At 42.4% G+C, this 19,550-nt stretch overlaps 1 protein-coding gene across 2 annotated transcripts in view; it reads right to left on the bottom strand.

The window, feature by feature from the left end:
* LOC139383978 (syntaxin-binding protein 6-like) overlaps positions 1 to 19,550 on the bottom strand; it is a 125,869-nt gene that overhangs the window by 23,712 nt on the left and 82,607 nt on the right. For both annotated transcript variants that reach the window (XM_071128606.1, XM_071128604.1), the window contains exons 3-4: positions 1,429 to 1,559; positions 1,095 to 1,260 (exon numbers count right to left, since the gene is read on the bottom strand). In XM_071128606.1, the coding sequence (XP_070984707.1) occupies positions 1,095 to 1,260; positions 1,429 to 1,559 (297 nt within the window). The remainder of the gene's footprint in view (positions 1 to 1,094; positions 1,261 to 1,428; positions 1,560 to 19,550) is intronic.

Raw genomic sequence — 19,550 nt, 5'->3', positions numbered from 1 at the left:
AGAGACCACTGGGGAGAGACCATGGGGCTAGAGACCACTGGGGAGAGACCATGGGGCTAGAGACCACTGGGGAGAGACCATGGGGCTAGAGACCACTGGGGAGAGACCATTGGGCTATAGACCACTGGGGAGAGCCCACAGAGCAAGAGATCATTGGGCAGAGGCCACAGAGCTAGAGGCCACGGAGCTAGGGGCCACAGAGCTAGGGGCCACGGAGCTAGGGGCCACGGAGCTAGGGGCCACGGAGCAAGGGGCCACGGAGCTAAAGGCCACAGAGCTAGGGGCCACAGAGCTAGGGGCCACAGAGCTAGGGGCCACAGAGCTAGGGGCCACAGAGCTAGGGGCCACAGAGCTAGAGGCCACAGAGCTAGAGGCCACAGAGCTAGAGGCCACAGAGCTAGAGGCCACAGAGCTAGAGGCCATGGGTTCTGAGGATCAGGATGTGTTACCATTAATACCACCATGAACAATAAAAGAGCCTCAGTGTTGTTGAAAGATGAGGCTAGAGGGTAAACAGATCAATAGCTGATTAAGAAGAGGAGCAGGGTCTTACACAAATCCTTGGAACACAGAAGAAACGTTCCATCTCAACCAGTACCTTCTGCCTGTAACTCTAACATGCTACACCCCGGAAATGACTACATATGACTTGTGTAGGTTTCCAAATCATAAGGGAATTGAATGCGTTGTTAACTTAGGAATGTGAAGTATGTTTTTTTAATAAGCTTGTGTTTATGTTTAGTAATTAGAGGAAGTGGGAGTGTGTTTTTATTTCTTGGGACTAAAGGTTAGTTCCCAGTGGACTGGCTTTTCCATCGTCTCAGGATAAATGATCCTCAAAATGAATATTCTGCAAAGCCAATGGGAATAATTACTCAGTGTCGTTATATAAATGAGAACTGAACATTCTCTACATACAGAATGAAGTACTTTCCAGTAGAATGCCTTAAAATGCAAGTTTTCCTTTTTAGAAGTCGAAAAACCAGTCCACAAACCTTTGAGTGAGAACACTAGCTCTGACACTTTCATAAAGATAGCGAAAGTGAGAGAGAGCACGAGAGAGAGATGGAGTGTCTTGTCACTGTGTCTCTTACCTCCCAGCAGTTTGGGCTGACAGTTGACAAACTCTGGCTTGCTCTGAGAGCTGTAGCGCTGGCAGGTGTGGTGGAGGATCTGGATAAAGGTGCACTTCTCGCCGGCCGAACCAGCCACCCACTGGTCAAAGGCATTGTCGAACGCCAAGTCAAACTCCGGACAGTCCTTGGAAAAAGAGACGGAATTATAGAAACAAAGAGAGATAGAAAAAGACTACACGCATGAACCAGTCTCTAGGGGGTGATTTGGAATTTGTCCTGCTGAAACAGTCAGGTCATGTGGTCAGGAAAAATGCATCCCTGGAGATAGAAGTTCAGTGTACTGTAAACTCACTCGGTTGGGGTCACAGCCGTTGACCTGTCTCAGCTGGTCGATGGTCCACATTAACCTCTTACTGAAGGACAAGGAGCCCTGGAACTGCTTCACCTTGGTGATGGACACATGGGACGGCTTCTTATTCGTCACTGTGGATAGAAAATAATGTAATATTTAGGATAAAAGTCATATGTAATGGAGAAAGTAGGCTGTTGATGGACTAAAGTTAGATGCCAAATGTTCCTAAAAAAGGTGCCGTTTTGGACATATTGAGTGACAAGTTTACTCCATAGCAGCTGTGTTCAGGAATACAGACTATAGTTCATTAACAATAGCCATTGGCTGCTTGTGCCAAAAACAGCATAGGCTTATCAGGAAAAGTAATAGAATATAACAACAAGCACTTTTTTTTTCCTGAGAGAAAGCCCTGCCTAATGTGGACTGGGCATTCTTGTGGCCGGGCCTTGGACATTATCATAGATTACCCAGTCAAAATATGTCCCCTTATCTTACATTTACTTCCAATGGGGGCTATCTTCTTTAACCCAACCACACAGTGTCTGACAGTATGATAAGCTGCAGTGTAAATAAAAAGCTGACTTAATTGGTCTTGTCAGCGTCTGCATCCACTCATCCAAGTGCCAATGTATTTGTGGCATGATGTGAATACGAATGTGTGTCACTACCAAAGTCTAATGGTTTTAAATTACTTTTTTGTATTGTCTGGAAACTCACTTGTAGAATTCGCTTGCAGAAGATCTCTTAAAAAAGAGAAGCCGTGCAAGGTTATTAAACCGAGGTGCCTCGTTATCCTTCTGTTGTTGATATCAGGTAACGTGCAACCTAACCCTGGCCCTGATATGCAATGTCTCCAAACCCCCTCTGATTTTAAATCAAGATCTGGTTTTGGTATTTTTCATGTAAATGTATGCAGCCTGTTGTCAAAAATTGGTGGGGTTAGGATTTGGGCTAAATCAACTGATGCTGATGTAATTGTGTTTTCTGAAACCTGGCTCAGCAAGTCTGTTTTTGATAAGGATATTTGTATAAGTGGTTACAATGTTTATCGCACTGATCGAGTTAAGAAAGGTGGTGGTGTGGCTATATATGTAAGAACTAAAGTCCCTGTAAGTGTGGCAAAGTCTGACACTATTTGTAAACAGTTGGAATTTCTTGCTTTGAATGTTGAGGTTTCAAAGGGTCTCTCTATAACTGTGATTGGCTGTTATAGACCCCCTCTGCTCTCTATAACTGTGATTGGCTGTTATAGACCCCCCTCTGCTCTCGGTGATTAATTTTCTTCTTTGACGAACCTTATATCTAAACTTCTTTACAGTGAAATGATCTTGATTGGTGATCTCAACTGATCTCAAGTGACCATTGTGCTGTTGTTGCTGATAGAAAAACTAAGGTTCCTAAGACAAACCCACATTTTATTCATAAGAGAAATTTGAAGTGTTTTAATGAGCAGGCTTTCTTTTATTGATTTGTTTTATTTTTACTGGAGCAAGATTGAGCTTATTCCTGATGTGGAAACTGCCTGGAAATTCTTTCATTATGTTTTTTTCCAAATAGTAAACAAACATGCCCCATTCCGCAGGTTCAGGGTTAAAGGGCGGGATAATCCATGGTTTTCTTCTGAGCTGTTTGTATTATTCACGACCGTAATCTAGCCTGGGCTAAAGCAAAGAAATCATGTTCTGATGCTGATTGGCTTATTTTTAGGCAGTTACGAAACAAGTGTTCTTTTCTTCTCAGGAAGGCCAAGTCTGAATATTTTATGTCTGTTACCACTGATAACCTGAATGATCCTAGATCATTTTAGAAGGCTATTAAGTCTATGTCTGGTAACAGTAATGTTAATGAATTACCGTCATGTGTTTTGAAGGACTCTGTTGCTGTATATGACAAAACTGAAATGCTGAATTGTTTCAATGAGCACATTGTATCATCTGGTAGGCTGTTTGATTCAGTGTCCTCTGTCTCTGTACAACCCTGTGTGGGTGAACCAGTGAGAGCTGGTCAAACTTTTAGCTTTTTGCCATTCTCAGTGCAGGTGGTACATAAAGCCCTGAAATCCTTAGATCAGAGAAATCCTGCAGGTCCTGATCTTTTGGATCCCTGCTTTTTAAATCTGGCAGCTGATTTCATAGCTGAACCACTTACATATCTGTTCAATCTAACCCTGGAAAGTAATGAAATTCTGAAAATCTGGAAATCAGTATGTCCTATCACTTTTAAAAGGGGGAGATCCAACTCTTTCAAATAATTTTAGGCCAATCTCAAAGCTGTCACACCTGGTGAAAATACTTTAAACCCTTGTGAGTGAACAGCTAAAAGAGTTTCTATTTACTAACTCTATTTTATCAATGTACCAATCGGGCTTCAGGAAGAAGCATAGCACAATTACAGCAGCCATGAAGGTTTTAAATTATATCACTGAAGCCCTTGACAAAAAACAGCACTGTGTCTCACTTTTTATTGATCTCTCTAAGGCTTTTGATACAGTTGATCATGCTATACTAAAGGCAAAGATTGTCGAGTGTAGGTCTTTCAGATCATGCAGTTGCATGGTTTGCTAACTATCTGTCTAATAGAGCTCAGTGCACTCAATTTGATGGGCTTATGTCTGTTAAAATTGTCTGTCTTTAATGGTGTGCCCCAAGGCTCTGTACTTGGTCCTCTCTTATTCACTATTTATATATAAATGATTTAGACAAAAATGTACAAAATGAGCAACTTAAATTTTTATGCTGATGATACTGTAATTTACTGTTGTGCCTCGTCTCTTACAAAAGCTTTCCAGAACTTGCAAACAGCTTTTTATACTGTTCAACACACCTTGTGTCAATTGAAGCTTATCCTCAATACTGACAAAACTTAACTAATGGCGTTTTCTAAAGCAAGAAATATTCCTCTGAACCTTTCACCCATTACTACCTGTCAGGGCAAGGAGATTGAGGTTGTAAACTCATATAAATATCTTGGAATTTTAATTGATGACGGCTTCTCTTTTAAATTGCATATTCAACAATTTACAAAAAAATTGAAGCTGAAATTAGGATTTTATTTTAGGAATAGGGACTCTTTTTCTTTTGAAGCCAGAAGGATGCTAGTATCAGCTACATGTATGCCTTTACTAGACTATGGGAATATTTTATATATGAATGCTTCCGCTCAGTGTTTGAGATCAATTGACACCCTTTTACCAAGGCACTTTGAGATTTATTGTAAACTGCAAATCCCTTACCCACCACTGCACTTTGTATACCAGGTTGGCTGGCCTTCTCTAGTCACTCGTAGGCTCAGGCACTGGTATACTTTTATTTACAAAGCCATTTGGGGTTTACTACCTTTTTATTTGGGCATTTTTATTGTTCAGAAATGTGGTGGGTACTCTCTTCGTTCGCTGGACTTTATCCTGCTAACTGTTCCAAATGTCCGAACTGAATTTGGTAAAAGGGCTTTTATGTACTCTGCGCCATCGTCTTGGAACGCCTTACAAAATATTTTTAAACTGGAAGAACTTGTCCCGATTGGTATTTTTAAATCACTGATGCATGATCTTGAGTCTGATTCCCTGACCTGTCAATGTTTTTAATTTGCTGTTTTTGATTTTGTTATACTCTATGTGAATTATATGGTTTTTACTAGATTACTTGTAGTTTTTCATGTTGTTTGTCTGTCATTTTTGTAATGACTTGGTGCTGCCTATCTTGGCCAGGACGCTCTTGAAAAATATATTTTAAATCTCAATGAGCACTTCCTGGTAAATAAAGGTTAACTAAAATAAATCAAAATAGATTGATGACACCTTTTACACTTCGCCAGATGAAATTTGCATAGAAAAAGCAAAATAATTTCTTGATAAAGTGATATATTGCTTCCAGTCCGATGTCGACTAAATTAAAGTGGATATCAAAATTGCCAAAAACATTGTGGTAGATAATCTTCTCTTAAGGGACTATATAGAGAAAGAGGGAAAGTATAAATCAACTCAGATGTGGTTGAGCCAAAGAGGAACTTACTCATGGTATGGGACGGGGCCAACTATCCCGTATCCATATCCTGCCCTGGGACACCACCACAATGTCCTGGGCTATTCCCCTCACCCCCCTACATTCCAGATGTGAGTCTTTCCAGGGATCAAAGCCCTGTGTTTACAGATCATTATGCTCAGAGTTCCGTCATGTGTCCGGACCACTGCATGCGTGCATAGCTGGATCCAAGCGGCCAGATATCTTACGGAAGGGCCAACGTGCTCCTTTGTTGTTTTTACAAGCCAAAGCACCAGGCCCCTGTTTCCACTCTCCCCATCTGTCGTTGTGTCATCCTGGATAATTAGGCCCTGTTTAGGTCACTCCGCTGTTCTGAGTTTCGTTTCCATAGTACCATCTGGATAGGCAGCTATCGGTTACTGACAGGTCTTTGTGGCCTTTTCGTGGAATCGTCTGAAGTCGGACCAAGCCCTCTTGTTTTTCACATTATCTTTTCAATAACACAGGTAGGGCTAGATCCTTGTATTTTCTTTGCATCATCCTGTTTGTTGTGATAGTATCTCTCTGGTGAGGGGAGATGTTTGGATATATTGTACATGATAGGGAAAATAGTGGCCTTTGGTCTCAGTTTGTGACAGACAGTCAGGGACTGGGCTGGACATGAAGAGTCCTTTTTCTACCAGAGCCCTGTGATGCTTCTGGTTAGACATACTCTGTTCATTTTGATATTACACGATTTCCAGTGAGCACTGGAAGCACTGCCTGTTCACCCAGCAACAGTATGCTTCTACAAAGTGGAACTTCTCTTAAAAATTGTTCTTCTTGACTAGCAACGCCTACCAACAACTCATCCGGAAAGAATTCAGACCTCTGGACTTTCTCAATTTTGTTACATTACAGCCTTTTTACTAAAATGGATTAAATAACTTTTTCTCCCATCAAAATACACACAATACCCCATAATGACAAAGCAACAAGGCTTTTAGAAATGTTTGCAAATGGATAAATAAAAAATAATAAAAACAGGAATACCATATTTACATAAGTATTCAGACCCTCTGTTCTGTTTCTATTGATCATCCTTGAAATGTTACTACAACAGGGTTGATGTCCAACTGTGGTAAATTCAACTGATTGGACAGGAATTGGAAAGGCACTTCTGTCTACATAAGTTCCACAGTTGACAGTGCATGTCAGAGCAAAAACCAAGCCATGAGGTTGAAGGAATTGTCCGTAGAGGTCCGGGACAGGATTGTGTCGAGGCACAGATCTGGGGAAGGGTACAAAAACATTTCTGCATCACTGAAAGTCCCCAAGAACACAGGGGCTCCATCATTCTTAAATGGTTTGGAACCACCAAGACATTTCCTAGAGCTGGCCGCCCAGCCAAACTGACCAATCGGGGAAGAGGGGCCTTGGTCAGAGAGGTGAACAAGAACTCATTGCCACTCTGACAGAGCTCCAGAGTTCCTCTGTGGAGATGGGAGAACCTTCCAGAAGGACAACCATCTCTGCAGCACTCCACCTATCAGGCATTTATGGTAGAGTGGCCAGACGGAAGCCACTCCTCAGTAAAAGGCACATGACAGCCCGCTTGGAGTACTTATATATGTATATATATATATGTATATATATATATATATATATATATATATATATATATATATATATATATATATATATATGATTATTTTTTTCATTATTATTGAATATTAAAACATAAAATCTACTTGCAATGAAGCTGCTCAACATCTACACAGAAGCAACCAAATATACAGATCACCCACAAGGTCAAAAACAGGGACCCAAACCAGCAACCTATCAGCCACCGGCCCAAGCTCCCAACCACCAGGCCACCAGCCCTCCAAGATCCCCCCCCACAGTTCCCCAAGAGCTGCCCCTCAACGATCCGACCCCCCCCCCCTGGTGTTTGGCAGGTCATGTTTCGGAGGACGCATGACTCGATCTTCACCTCCCGAGCCCATTTGGGAGTTGCAGCAATGAGACACGATTGAAATTGGGGAGAAATAGGGTATAAATGTGCAAAAACTGTTTAATCTTTGTTATTATGGGGTATTGTGTGTAGAGTAATTTTTTTATTTTTTATTTTTTTATTTTACCATTATTTAACCAGGCAAGTCAGTTAAGAACAAATTCTTATTTTCAATGACGGCCTAGGAACAGTAGGTTAACTGGCTGTTCAGGGGCAGAACGACAGATTTGTACCTTGTCAGCTCGGGGGTTTGAACTTGCAACCTTCCGGTTACTAGTCCAATGCTCTAACCACTAGGCTAATATATATATTTTAGAATAAGGCTGTAACGTAACAAAATATAGAAAAAGTCAAGGGGTCTGAATACTTCCCGAATGCACTGTATATAGAGCAGAGAGAGAAATAGTCAACCAGCCATGAAGAAATCCAATCCTATATCATGGATTACACAGGGGTCAATTCAACTTCTCCACATCAAAAGATATCTGAAAATAATCACTGATAATAAAAGAGAAGTGATGAGCCAATTCAGAAAGGTCAGAGGGTACAAGGAGAGGTCATCTTTATACAGAACCAGCGAAGATGCTCTTTATCCAGTTCGCTCATCCAACAGTCATACTGTACCCACAGCAAAGCAATTCTCCCAAAATGTATTAAAGAGCTAAGTGGTTCTACTGCGTCACCTGTTAAGTGGGGAGGGGAGGTGGAGAGTCTCATAGAAAAGATTCAAATCATAGAAAGTTGGGCTGGGAATTGCCAAGGACCTGCCGATAAGATATGATGATACTCAAGGACCTGACGATAAGATATGATGATACTTAAGGACCTGCCGATACGATATGATGATACTTAAGGACCTGCCGATAAGATATGATGATACTTAAGGACCTGACGATAAGATATGATGATACTTAAGGACCTGACGATAAGATATGATGATACTTAAGGACCTGACGATACGATAATATGACTATACTTAAGTGCCGATACAGAATTTATTGTGATTCTCACGATTCAATATATATCGCAATTCAAATACTGTGATTTTATCACAATCTGATGTTTCAATCATGTTGCTCACTATACTGTAAGTCTGCTGCAGAGAGACGAGAGAACATGAGGAAAACTAGTTTTGTCAGTCAGGGAAAATAAAGTGTTGGAAACATGTTGGCTCATTATTTTAAAAGATGCAGAACAAGCTATAGGATTAAAAATACCAGAGTTTTGGCGCAGGTACAGCAGACTAGCGCTGTAGTAAAAAAAACTAGCAAAAAAAAGATACTTGGTTGTCAAATATCGATATAATATTGTCCCAAAATAACGTCATATGTAACTATACATTTTTCCCCATCACTAATAGAATAAGAGACACCAGACTACTCTCTGCTGAGACCATAATATATCTTCCACCCCTATTCCCCCACCCCCTGACTCTTTGGCACTGATGCCGTGAAACCAAATTAAAAGTGTTAGCTGCTTGCTGATCAGAGGACAATCCCAAATTGTACACAGAAATGAAGAGGAATAAATAAATGGAGCTGAAAGTAAAGTAAGCGCTTTAAAAGACAAGGTACTGGAGTTCAGCTGAAATGGCAGACTTACACTACATGGCCAAATGTATGTGGACATCTGCTCATCAAACATCTCATTCCAAAATAATGGGCGTTTATATGGAGTTGGTCCCCCCTTTGCTGCTATAACAGCCTCCACTCTTCTGAGAAGGCTTTCCACTAGATGTTGGAACATTGCTGAGGGGACTTTACTCCATTCAGTCACAAAAGCATTAGTGAAGTCGGGCAATGATGTAGGGCGATTCGATCAATCAAATTCATCCCAAAAGGTGTTCGATGGGGTTGAGGTCAGGGCTCTGTGCTGGCCAGTTAAGTTCGTCCGATCTCAACAAACCATTTCTGCATGGACCTCGCTCTGTGCACAGGGGCATTGTCATGCTGAAAGAGGAAAGAGACTTCTCCAAACTGTTGCCACAAAGTTGGAAGCACAGAATTGTCTGGGATGTCATTGTATGCTGTAGTGTTGCGATTTCCCTTCACTGGAACTAAGGGGCCTAGCCCAAACCATGAAAAGCAGCCCCAGCCAATTATTTGTCCTCCACCAAACTTTATAGTTGCCACTATTAATTTGGGCAGGTAGTGTTCTCCTGGAATCTGCCAAACCCAGATTTGTCTGTTGGACTGCCAGATGGTGAAGCATGATTCATCACTCCAGAGAACGCGTTTCCACTGCTCAAGAGTCCAATGGTGGCGAGCTTTACACCACTCCAGCCGACGCTTGGCTTTGCGCATCGTGATCTCTGGATTGTATGCGTCTGCTCGGCCATGGAAACCCATTTCAGAAAGCTTCCAACAAACAGTTATTGTGCTGACGTTGCTTCCAGAGGCGGTTTGGAACTCAGTAGTGAGTGTTGCAACCGAGGACAGACGATTATTTACGCAATACATCACTCGGCGGTCCCGTTCTGTGAGCTTGTGTGGCCTACCACTTCAAGCTTAGCCGTTGTTGCGCCTAGATGTTTCCACTTCACAATAACAGCACTTACAGTTGACCGGGGCAGCACTATCAGCGCAGATATTTGACGAAGTGACTTGCCACATTGAAAGTCACTGAGCTCTTCAGTAAGGCAATTCTACTGCCAATGTTTGTCTACAGAGATTGCATGGCCGTGTGCTCAATTTTATACACCTGTCAGCAATGGGTGTGGCTGAAATAGCGAAATCCACTAATTTCAAGGGGTGTCCACTTTTGTATGTATAGTGCATATTGTGGAACGAACAGCTGACTGAAGATGGGGCGGCCGGGCATTTGAGTCCACTTCTGCTGTAATTGAATTTAACTTTGTTTCTCCTTGCTGCAAAGAGTCTTAGGTTGTCTAAGCAATGCCCGCCTACCTGCAGCAGCAGCACACAGAGAAATAATTCATTATATTTCTACGGCAACACATGCAGTCAGGTGCGGAAGAGAAAATGTGCTATTCAAACGGTTATTACGGTGACCATGGTCATTTGGTTGGCTAATTACTATCATCCAAAATGCCATGACCGCCACAGCTCTTCTCTGTGCATACACATCTGAGAACATCTCTCCACTACTGCAAACCCAGTCAGACCTTCAGCCAAGTGTGACGACCATGTACAATTCTCCTGCTTTCTCCTCACTACTTTGACCATTAATACAGTTTCACCATTAGGATGCGATCTGGAGGGATGTAGAGGACAAAGTGTTTATTTTTTATTTTTTTTACATTTAAAAAACATATAATATACTTGCAGTGAAGCCTCTCAACAACTACATCACATTAGTCATCTAACAGCCTCCCACCCAGAGCGACACACAGAAGCAACCAGGGTCAACGCCTTGCTCAAGGGCACGTTGACAGATGATGCAGTGTTGTTTGATCCAACCTGTAAGCCTTTTCATCTGTAAACGACTACAGCTTGCTTGTCCCTAAATAAAGCAGCAACAGACAGCAACCCTCCAGCGAAATCAGGTGTTGTTTTGATACCATGCATATTGGATTACCATGGTAACCCTCTCTCTCTCTCCAAAGTGGCACCCTGGAAAGCAGATCTGACTGGGGGACTGAAGGGTCTGATTTCTCAAGAGGGTCTCACCCACCTGGTCCGGCGAAAGCTTTTGAAATGCATCGTATAGAGTAGGAGAAAGAAAGTGTGCGAGAGAAAGAGTCAAACAGTGCAAATCAAAAATCCCTTTCATCTTCCAAGCCTGACGAGCACTTTATTTTCCTCCTTTACCTTTGTGCTTTATGGAAAGAGGGTTAACAAATTCAGAGCTACAGAAGTGTGTTCATGCACAAAATGTGGAGGGGTAATCATGCTGTTTCAGAACCTCCTACAGTGGCGTGTGCATGCAATGAGAAAATACTGGGTCCAACTCAGTCCCGTGTGTAATCGAAACTGCCCTGTACCATTCAGAGGTTTTTTTTGCATCTCGATGTGGACTCCTTTAAGTCAATTTTCTCTTTTAGTTTAGACCAAATTACTGAGGTGAGATACTGTAGGAAGTCCTTCATGATGTAGGTTGTTAACATAAGGACTCTGTAATGTTATGCAACGGAGTTATATTATTATCAGTCTTGGTCACACTTGTGGGTGGTCCATCACATTCAACAAACCTTCATTGTCATTGGCTGGATCAGAACTCTCATTACGTATCCATAAACAAACAATTTGGATTGGCCCGCTGTTGATTACCATGGAGCATATTAGTCTTCTAAGGCTCTGTTAATTTAAATTCAAATGTTGTTCCAATGGAATGTTTTCCTAGTTATCCTCATACAATGGGAATTGTAGCGAAGGGGTATTGAAAACCTCAAACCTGCACACTTCTCACATTATTATTTGTGCATCTTGGCAATGTATGTTTTCGCTAGCATTAGTAACGTCACTCCTGTTGCCATCTCAGCAACCACAACAATATTTTCCTTAAGAGTAAGCTAAGTCTGGGAAATGTCCCTCTTGTGTCCGCTGTCTGCGTATGGTAGATGAGTTTCCTTCTGGCCACAGGACTGTACACAGCTAAGAACAATAAGACCCTGACCCACTGGAGGGAATTAGATCGTGTCATTAGCAAGAGCATGTGAGAATAGGAACTCCTACTTGGTGCTTCCTCTCACATTGACTTTGGTTTGACATTTGGCCTTACACATGGAATACCTTTAGCTGTGTCTTCATGATGGTCGAATAGTATTTGGAAGGTTTCTCACTGAAAATGACTGAAAGTCTGCCATTGACATCGATTCATGATTTACGTGCTGTTCAATTAACTGAGTTTCATGATTGTTTGTAAAAACCCTTATCTCAATTATGAATTATCTGGTGGAACACTCTAGAGTCTCAAGTGAATGAGAACATAATCATGATAACAACAGAGACATTTGTTTTATCACAATGTTTTGTTTACTTTGACAATGGAGCCAAGGTCTCCGATGGCATGTAATAATGTTAGGAGGGGGGGTTGCAACTTAACCCCCAGGGCATTAATGTAGAGCAGGGTTCACTATATACGAATGTCAAAATACCCAGGAGGCCATCTTTGGATTTGAATTGCATGTTAAGCTAAATTCTGCAGAGAGTTTGCTCACTTGGCACCAACCCAGGTTCTTGAAGGCTTGTTAACAGAATTAAAAAGTGGACATTCAGAAACACTGTGGTGAGTGTGGTCAAATGATTTTCAAAAAGCTGTATGTCCAAACACAGCTTAAAAGTAGGCTAATGTTTTGAAGACTCAAAAAGCTCTCTTGCTGCCCTTGAATCCATTTACAAACAGGGGTAAACGAACAGTCGAATTGGCTGGGTTCTGACTCAGGGAAGTGGAGCTGTCTTCACCATGCTCTAACTTGTTATTATAATGCTGGAACAGCCCAAACCGTTCTCTGTCTGGGCCTACTGTATCATTACTGGTCTATTTAAAACCTTGCCCCGCTCCGGCTAATCTGGAACACGTTGTTATACTCCAACAGAGCCCATCACTGTAACACACATTAGGCTAACCCTGGAGACAGCCCACAACAATCCCCTCCGCAGTCAATGCATCAGCTCAGGGACAAGGACCTGCTGTGTGGCCCGTGTTAGTACAGGATGGAAGCCATGCCATGGCACGAGGGGCCACACCATGGTACATAACGACTGGGGAATGCAGAGCAGCTTTGCTATGTGAAACTCAGAAAATCAGACAACCAGCAGATGCAGAGGACATCGTTCATTTACACATCATGTGGAAGAAACAATACAGAAGTGTCTGTCTGTGTCATCAAAGGAATCATGTGCTTTCTCTTCAACAGTTAATACCAAAGACAATATTATAGTGGTTATTGCGCACGTTCTGTAGGCTTATATCCACAAAGTTTGAATACATGTAACTCCTGTCCTGTGAGAATTCACATCCTTCCAATTCAATAACCCCATTGTTTTGTCAAGCCTAAATATGTTCAGGAGTAAACATTTGCTTAACAAGTCACATAATATGTTGCATGGACTTACTCGGTATGCAATAATGTGTTTAACATGATGTTTTAAAAATGGACTGCCTCATATCTGTAAGAAGTTTCTGTAAATAATTTTGGTAGCATTTCTATATATATATAAAATAATATATTACACTTGCTCTTTCTTGAATAACTTCCTCCAGTTCATTTGTTTTTTCCTTTAACTTATTCTGTGCCTCTATGGTCCAGTTTGTATTGCTATCTATCTGTACTGTTAGTTCCTCTATTTGCTTTGTTAATAACAACTATTTGGACCTAAATTGTTTTTCTTTAAAAGATGAGTATTGAATTGCATGTCCTCTAAATGCACATTTGAAAGTGTCCCATACAATAAGGGGATCTGCTGTACCTATGTTATGTAGGAAGAGTGAATAATAAATCATTATTTCTCAGTTAAAAACAAGTTGTCATCCATTAGGCTTTGATTCAATTTACAATATACTGGCCCACATGGAAATTCTGTAAGATTAATGTGTATGCCAATAATTTGATGGTCCGACGGCATTCTGTCCCCTGTGAACACTTTTTAAGTGAAAGAAGTCAAGATGACTAGCTTGATTGAGTCTCCACCACATACATCTCACTTGGTCAGTATATTAAAGCATCAATATACAGTGCCAGTCAAAGTTTTGGAAAAACTCACTCATTCAAGGGTTTTTCAAATGTTTTACAATTTTCTACCTTGTAGAATAATGTAATAGTGAAGACATCAAAACTATGAAATAACACAAGGCAGACAGCTTTGCACACACTTGGCATTCTCTCAACCAGCTTTTTGAGGTAGTCACCTGGAATGCATTTTAATTAACAGGTGTGCCTTGTTAAAAGTTCATGTGGAATTTCTTTCCTTCTTAATGCATTTAAGTCAATCAGTTATGTCATTCATACCCGGATCTCACAGCTAGCTAGCTGCTATCCGTGTGACAGTCAGCTTTCGTCGATTCCGGAGCAAACATCGATTGTTCCGGTGCTAGCCAGCACCGTCAATCACTCCTGAGTTCCATCATTCACTCCTGGGCTGCAGTCACCTATCCGGACCCGTTTCACTGCCTACGCGGAGCCCCACCGGGCCTTCACAACTGGACTGCCGACGTTATCTACCTGAATGAGATCCGGCTGGCTCCTCTGTCGCGACGTTACCTGAACGCCCATCTGCGGCCCGCTAACCGTTAGCTGTCTTACCGGCTGCTATCTGAATAGACAATCGGACAATTTATTTATTTTTATTATTATGTTTTCTTCTCGGGCCTCTATAACTATATCTATTGTTCTTATTTTTGTTGTTGTTGTGTGATTTGGATTAATCCCCTCTACCTCACGGAACCCCACTAATCTACTGACCGAACGCAAGAGGTGGCTAACAACAGACTCCATCCTATGCTAGCTTGCTACCGGTTGGCCTGGCTAGCTGTCTAAATCGCCGTGACCCTCAACCAACCTCTCCACTCACTGGACCCTTTTGATCACTCGACTAAGCATGCCTCTCCTTAATGTCAATATGTCTTGTCCATTGCTGTTCTGGTTAGTGTTTATTGGCTTATTTCACTGTAGAGCCTCTAGTCCTGCTCACTATACCTTATCCAACCTATTAGTTCCACCACCCACACATGCAATGACATCACCTGGTTTCAATGATGTTTCTAGAGACAATATCTCTCTCTTCATCACTCAATACCTAGGTTTACCTCCACTGTATTCACATCCTACCTTACCTTTGTCTGTACATTATACCTTGATGCTATTTTATCGCCCCCAGAAACCTCCTTTTACTCTCTGTTCCAGAAGTTCTAGACGACCAATTCTTATTGCTTTTAGTCGCACCCTTATTCTACTCCTCCTATGTTCCTCTGGCGATGTAGAGGTGAATCCAGGCCCTGCAGTGCCTAGCTCCACTCCTATTCCCCAGGCGCTCTCTTTTGACGACTTCTGTAACCGTAATAGCCTTGGTTTCATGCATGTTAACATTAGAAGCCTCCTCCCTAAGTTTGTTCTATTCACTGCTTTAGCACACTCTGCCAACCCGGATGTTCTAGCTGTGTCTGAATCCTGGCTTAGGAAGACCACCAAAAATTCAGACATTTTAATTCCAAACTACAACATTTTCAGACAAGATAGAACTGCCAAAGGGGGCGGTGTTGCAATCTACTGCAAAGATAGCCTGCAGAGTTCTGTCCTACTATCCAGGTCTGTACCCAAACAATTTGAACTTCTACTTTTAAAAATCCACCTCTCTAAAAACAAGTCTCTCACCGTTGCCGCCTGCTATAGACCACCCTCTGCCCCCAGCTGTGCTCTGGACACCATATGTGAACTGATTGCCCCCCATCTATCTTCAGAGCTCGTGCTGCTAGGCGACCTAAACTGGAACATGCTTAACACCCCAGCCATCCTACAATCTAAACTTGATGCCCTCAATCTCACACAAATTATCAATGAACCTACCAGGTACCTCCCCAAAGCCTTAAACACGGGCACCCTCATAGATATCATCCTAACCAACTTCCCCTCTAAATACACCTCTGCTGTCTTCAACCAAGATCTCAGCGATCACTGCCTCATTGCCTGCATCCGTAATGGGTCAGCGGTCAAACAACCTCCTCTCATCACTGTAAAACGCTCCCTGAAACACTTCAGCGAGCAGGCCTTTCTAATCGACCTGGCCGGGGTATCCTGGAAGGATATTGACCTCATCCCGTCAGTAGAGGATGCCTGGATATTTTTAAAAAAATGCCTTCCTAACCATCTTAAATAAACATGCCCCATTCAAGAAATTTAGAACCAGGAACAGATATAGCCCTTGGTTCTCCCCAGACCTGACTGCCCTTAACCAACACAAAAACATCCTATGGCGTTCTGCATTAGCATCGAACAGCCCCCGTGATATGCAGCTGTTCAGGGAAGCTAGAAACCATTATACACAGGCAGTTAGAAAAGCCAAGGCTAGCTTTTTCAAGCAGAAATTTGCTTCTTGCAACACTAACTCAAAAAAGTTCTGGGACACTGTAAAGTCCATGGAGAATAAGAACACCTCCTCCCAGCTGCCCACTGCACTGAAGATAGGAAACACTGTCACCACTGATAAATCCACCATAATTGAAAATTTCAATAAGCATTTTTCTACTGCTGGCCATGCTTTCCACCTGGCTACTCCTACCCCTGTCAACAGCACTGCACCCCCAACAGCAACTCGCCCAAGCCTTCCCCATTTCTCCTTCTCCCAAATCCATTCAGCTGATGTTCTGAAAGAGCTGCAAAATCTGGACCCCTACAAATCAGCCGGGCTAGACAATCTGGACCCTTTCTTTCTAAAATTATCTGCCGAAATTGTTGCCACCCCTATTACTAGCCTGTTCAACCTCTCTTTCGTGTCGTCTGAGATTCCCAAAGATTGGAAAGCAGCTGCGGTCATGCCCCTCTTCAAAGGGGGGGACACTCTTGACCCAAACTGCTACAGACCTATATCTATCCTACCATGCCTTTCTAAGGTCTTCGAAAGCCAAGTCAACAAACAGATTACCGACCATTTTGAATCTCACCATACCTTCTCTGCTATGCAATCTGGTTTCAGAGCTGGTCATGGGTGCACCTCAGCCACGCTCAAGGTCCTAAACGATATCTTAACCGCCATCGATAAGAAACATTACTGTGCAGCCGTATTCATTGATCTGGCCAAGGCTTTCGACTCTGTCAATCACCACATCCTCATCGGCAGACTCAACAGCCTTGGTTTCTCAAATGATTGCCTCGCCTGGTTCACCAACTACTTCTCTGATAGAGTTCAGTGTGTCAAATCGGAGGGTCTGTTGTCCGGACCTCTGGCAGTCTCTATGGGGGTGCCACAGGGTTCAATTCTTGGACCGACTCTCTTCTCTGTATACATCAATGAGGTCGCTCTTGCTGCTGGTGAGTCTCTGATCCACCTCTACGCAGACGACACCATTCTGTATACTTCCGGCCCTTCTTTGGACACTGTGTTAACAACCCTCCAGGCAAGCTTCAATGCCATACAACTCTCCTTCCGTGGCCTCCAATTGCTCTTAAATACAAGTAAAACTAAATGCATGCTCTTCAACCGATCGCTACCTGCACCTACCCGCCTGTCCAACATCACTACTCTGGACGGCTCTGACTTAGAATACGTGGACAACTACAAATACTTAGGTGTCTGGTTAGACTGTAAACTCTCCTTCCAGACCCATATCAAACATCTCCAATCCAAAGTTAAATCTAGAATTGGCTTCCTATTTCGCAACAAAGCATCCTTCACTCATGCTGCCAAACATACCCTTGTAAAACTGACCATCCTACCAATCCTCGACTTTGGCGATGTAATTTACAAAATAGCCTCCAATACCCTACTCAACAAATTGGATGCAGTCTATCACAGTGCAATCCTTTTTGTCACCAAAGCCCCATATACTACCCACCATTGCGACCTGTACGCTCTCGTTGGCTGGCCCTCGCTTCATACTCGTCGCCAAACCCACTGGCTCCATGTCATCTACAAGACCCTGCTAGGTAAAGTCCCCCCTTATCTCAGCTCGCTGGTCACCATAGCATCTCCCACCTGTAGCACACGCTCCAGCAGGTATATCTCTCTAGTCACCCCCAAAACCAATTATTTCTTTGGCCGCCTCTCTTTCCAGTTCTCTGCTGCCAATGACTGGAACGAACTACAAAAATCTCTGAAACTGGAAACACTTATCTCCCTCACTAGCTTTAAGCACCAACTGTCAGAGCAGCTCACACATTACTGCACCTGTACATAGCCCACCTATAATTTAGCCCTATCAACTACCTCTTTCCCAACTGTATTTAATTTATTTATTTATTTTGCTCCTTTGCACCCCATTATTTTTATTTCTACTTTGCACATTCTTCCATTGCAAAACTACCATTCCAGTGTTTGACTTGCTATATTGTATTTACCTTGCCACCAAGGCCTTTTTTGCCTTTACCTCCCTTCTCACCTCATTTGCTCACATTGTATTTAGACTTGTTTATACTTTATTATTGACTGTATGTTTGTTTTACTCCATGTGTAACTCTGTGTTGTTGTATCTGTCGAACTGCTTTGCTTTATCTTGGCCAGGTCGCAATTGTAAATGAGAACTTGTTCTCAACTTGCCTACCTGGTTAAATAAAGGTAAAATAAATAAAATAAATAAATGTAGTGACACCAAGCGCTATGATGAATAAGTTCATTAGAGTTACCAGCCTCAGAAATTGCAGCCCAAATAAATGCTTCAAAGAGTTCAAGTAACAGACACATGTCAACATCAACTGTTCAGAGGAGACTGCGTGAATCAGGCCTTCATGGTTGAATAACTGCAAAGAAACCACTACTAAAGGACACCAATAAGACGAAGAGACTTGCTTGGGCCAAGAAACACGAGCAATGGACATTAGACCGGTGGAAATCTCTCCTTTGGTTTGATGAGTCCAATTTTGAGACGCAGAGTAGGTCAACGGTGTGTTGTCTTCTCAGTCGACCCCCACTTCCCTTTTGTCCACCAAGCCGCGATGCCGGTTTATCCCACTAAGGAAACTCCGTTATCATTACCTTGTAACTATCTACTGTTTGTTTATGCATTTCTGTGAATTACTGGGTTCGTGCAGATAACCAACAATTTACAACGTTTGGAATGAGACTAACGTGAGGGAAAGAAGAATTCATTAATCAGAAGACTATTGATCAGATATGAAAATATCTGAAAAGTTATATTAGGAAAATTATAACTTTGTAATCTGAATATTTTCCTTGGTGCCCTGACTTCCTAGTTAATTACAGTTACATGATTAATCAGTTTACTCACGTAATAATAATTGCAGAGAGTCATTTGATAAAGATTCATCTTCAGTTTAATGATGCCAAAGACACGACACTGCTTTGAGGATAACACAGTGCCACCGACGCGGCCACCTACCAAGGACTGTGGGCTCTCCTTCTCCATGGCCGAAGTGAGTAAGCCATTTTGACGTGTTAATCCTCGGAGGGCTGCCGGCCCAGATGGCATCCCTAGTCGCATCCACAGAGCATGCGCAGACCAGCTGGCTGGTGTGTTTACGGACATATTCAATCTCTCCCTATCCCAGTCCGTTGTCCCCACATGATTCAAGATGGCCA

This window comes from Oncorhynchus clarkii, chromosome 25 (genome assembly GCF_045791955.1).
Source record: "Oncorhynchus clarkii lewisi isolate Uvic-CL-2024 chromosome 25, UVic_Ocla_1.0, whole genome shotgun sequence".
In the NCBI taxonomy this organism is placed as follows: Eukaryota; Metazoa; Chordata; class Actinopteri; order Salmoniformes; family Salmonidae; genus Oncorhynchus; species Oncorhynchus clarkii.
The sequence above is the reverse complement of the archived record's forward strand: the minus strand, read 5'-3'. Positions and strand labels throughout refer to the sequence as shown.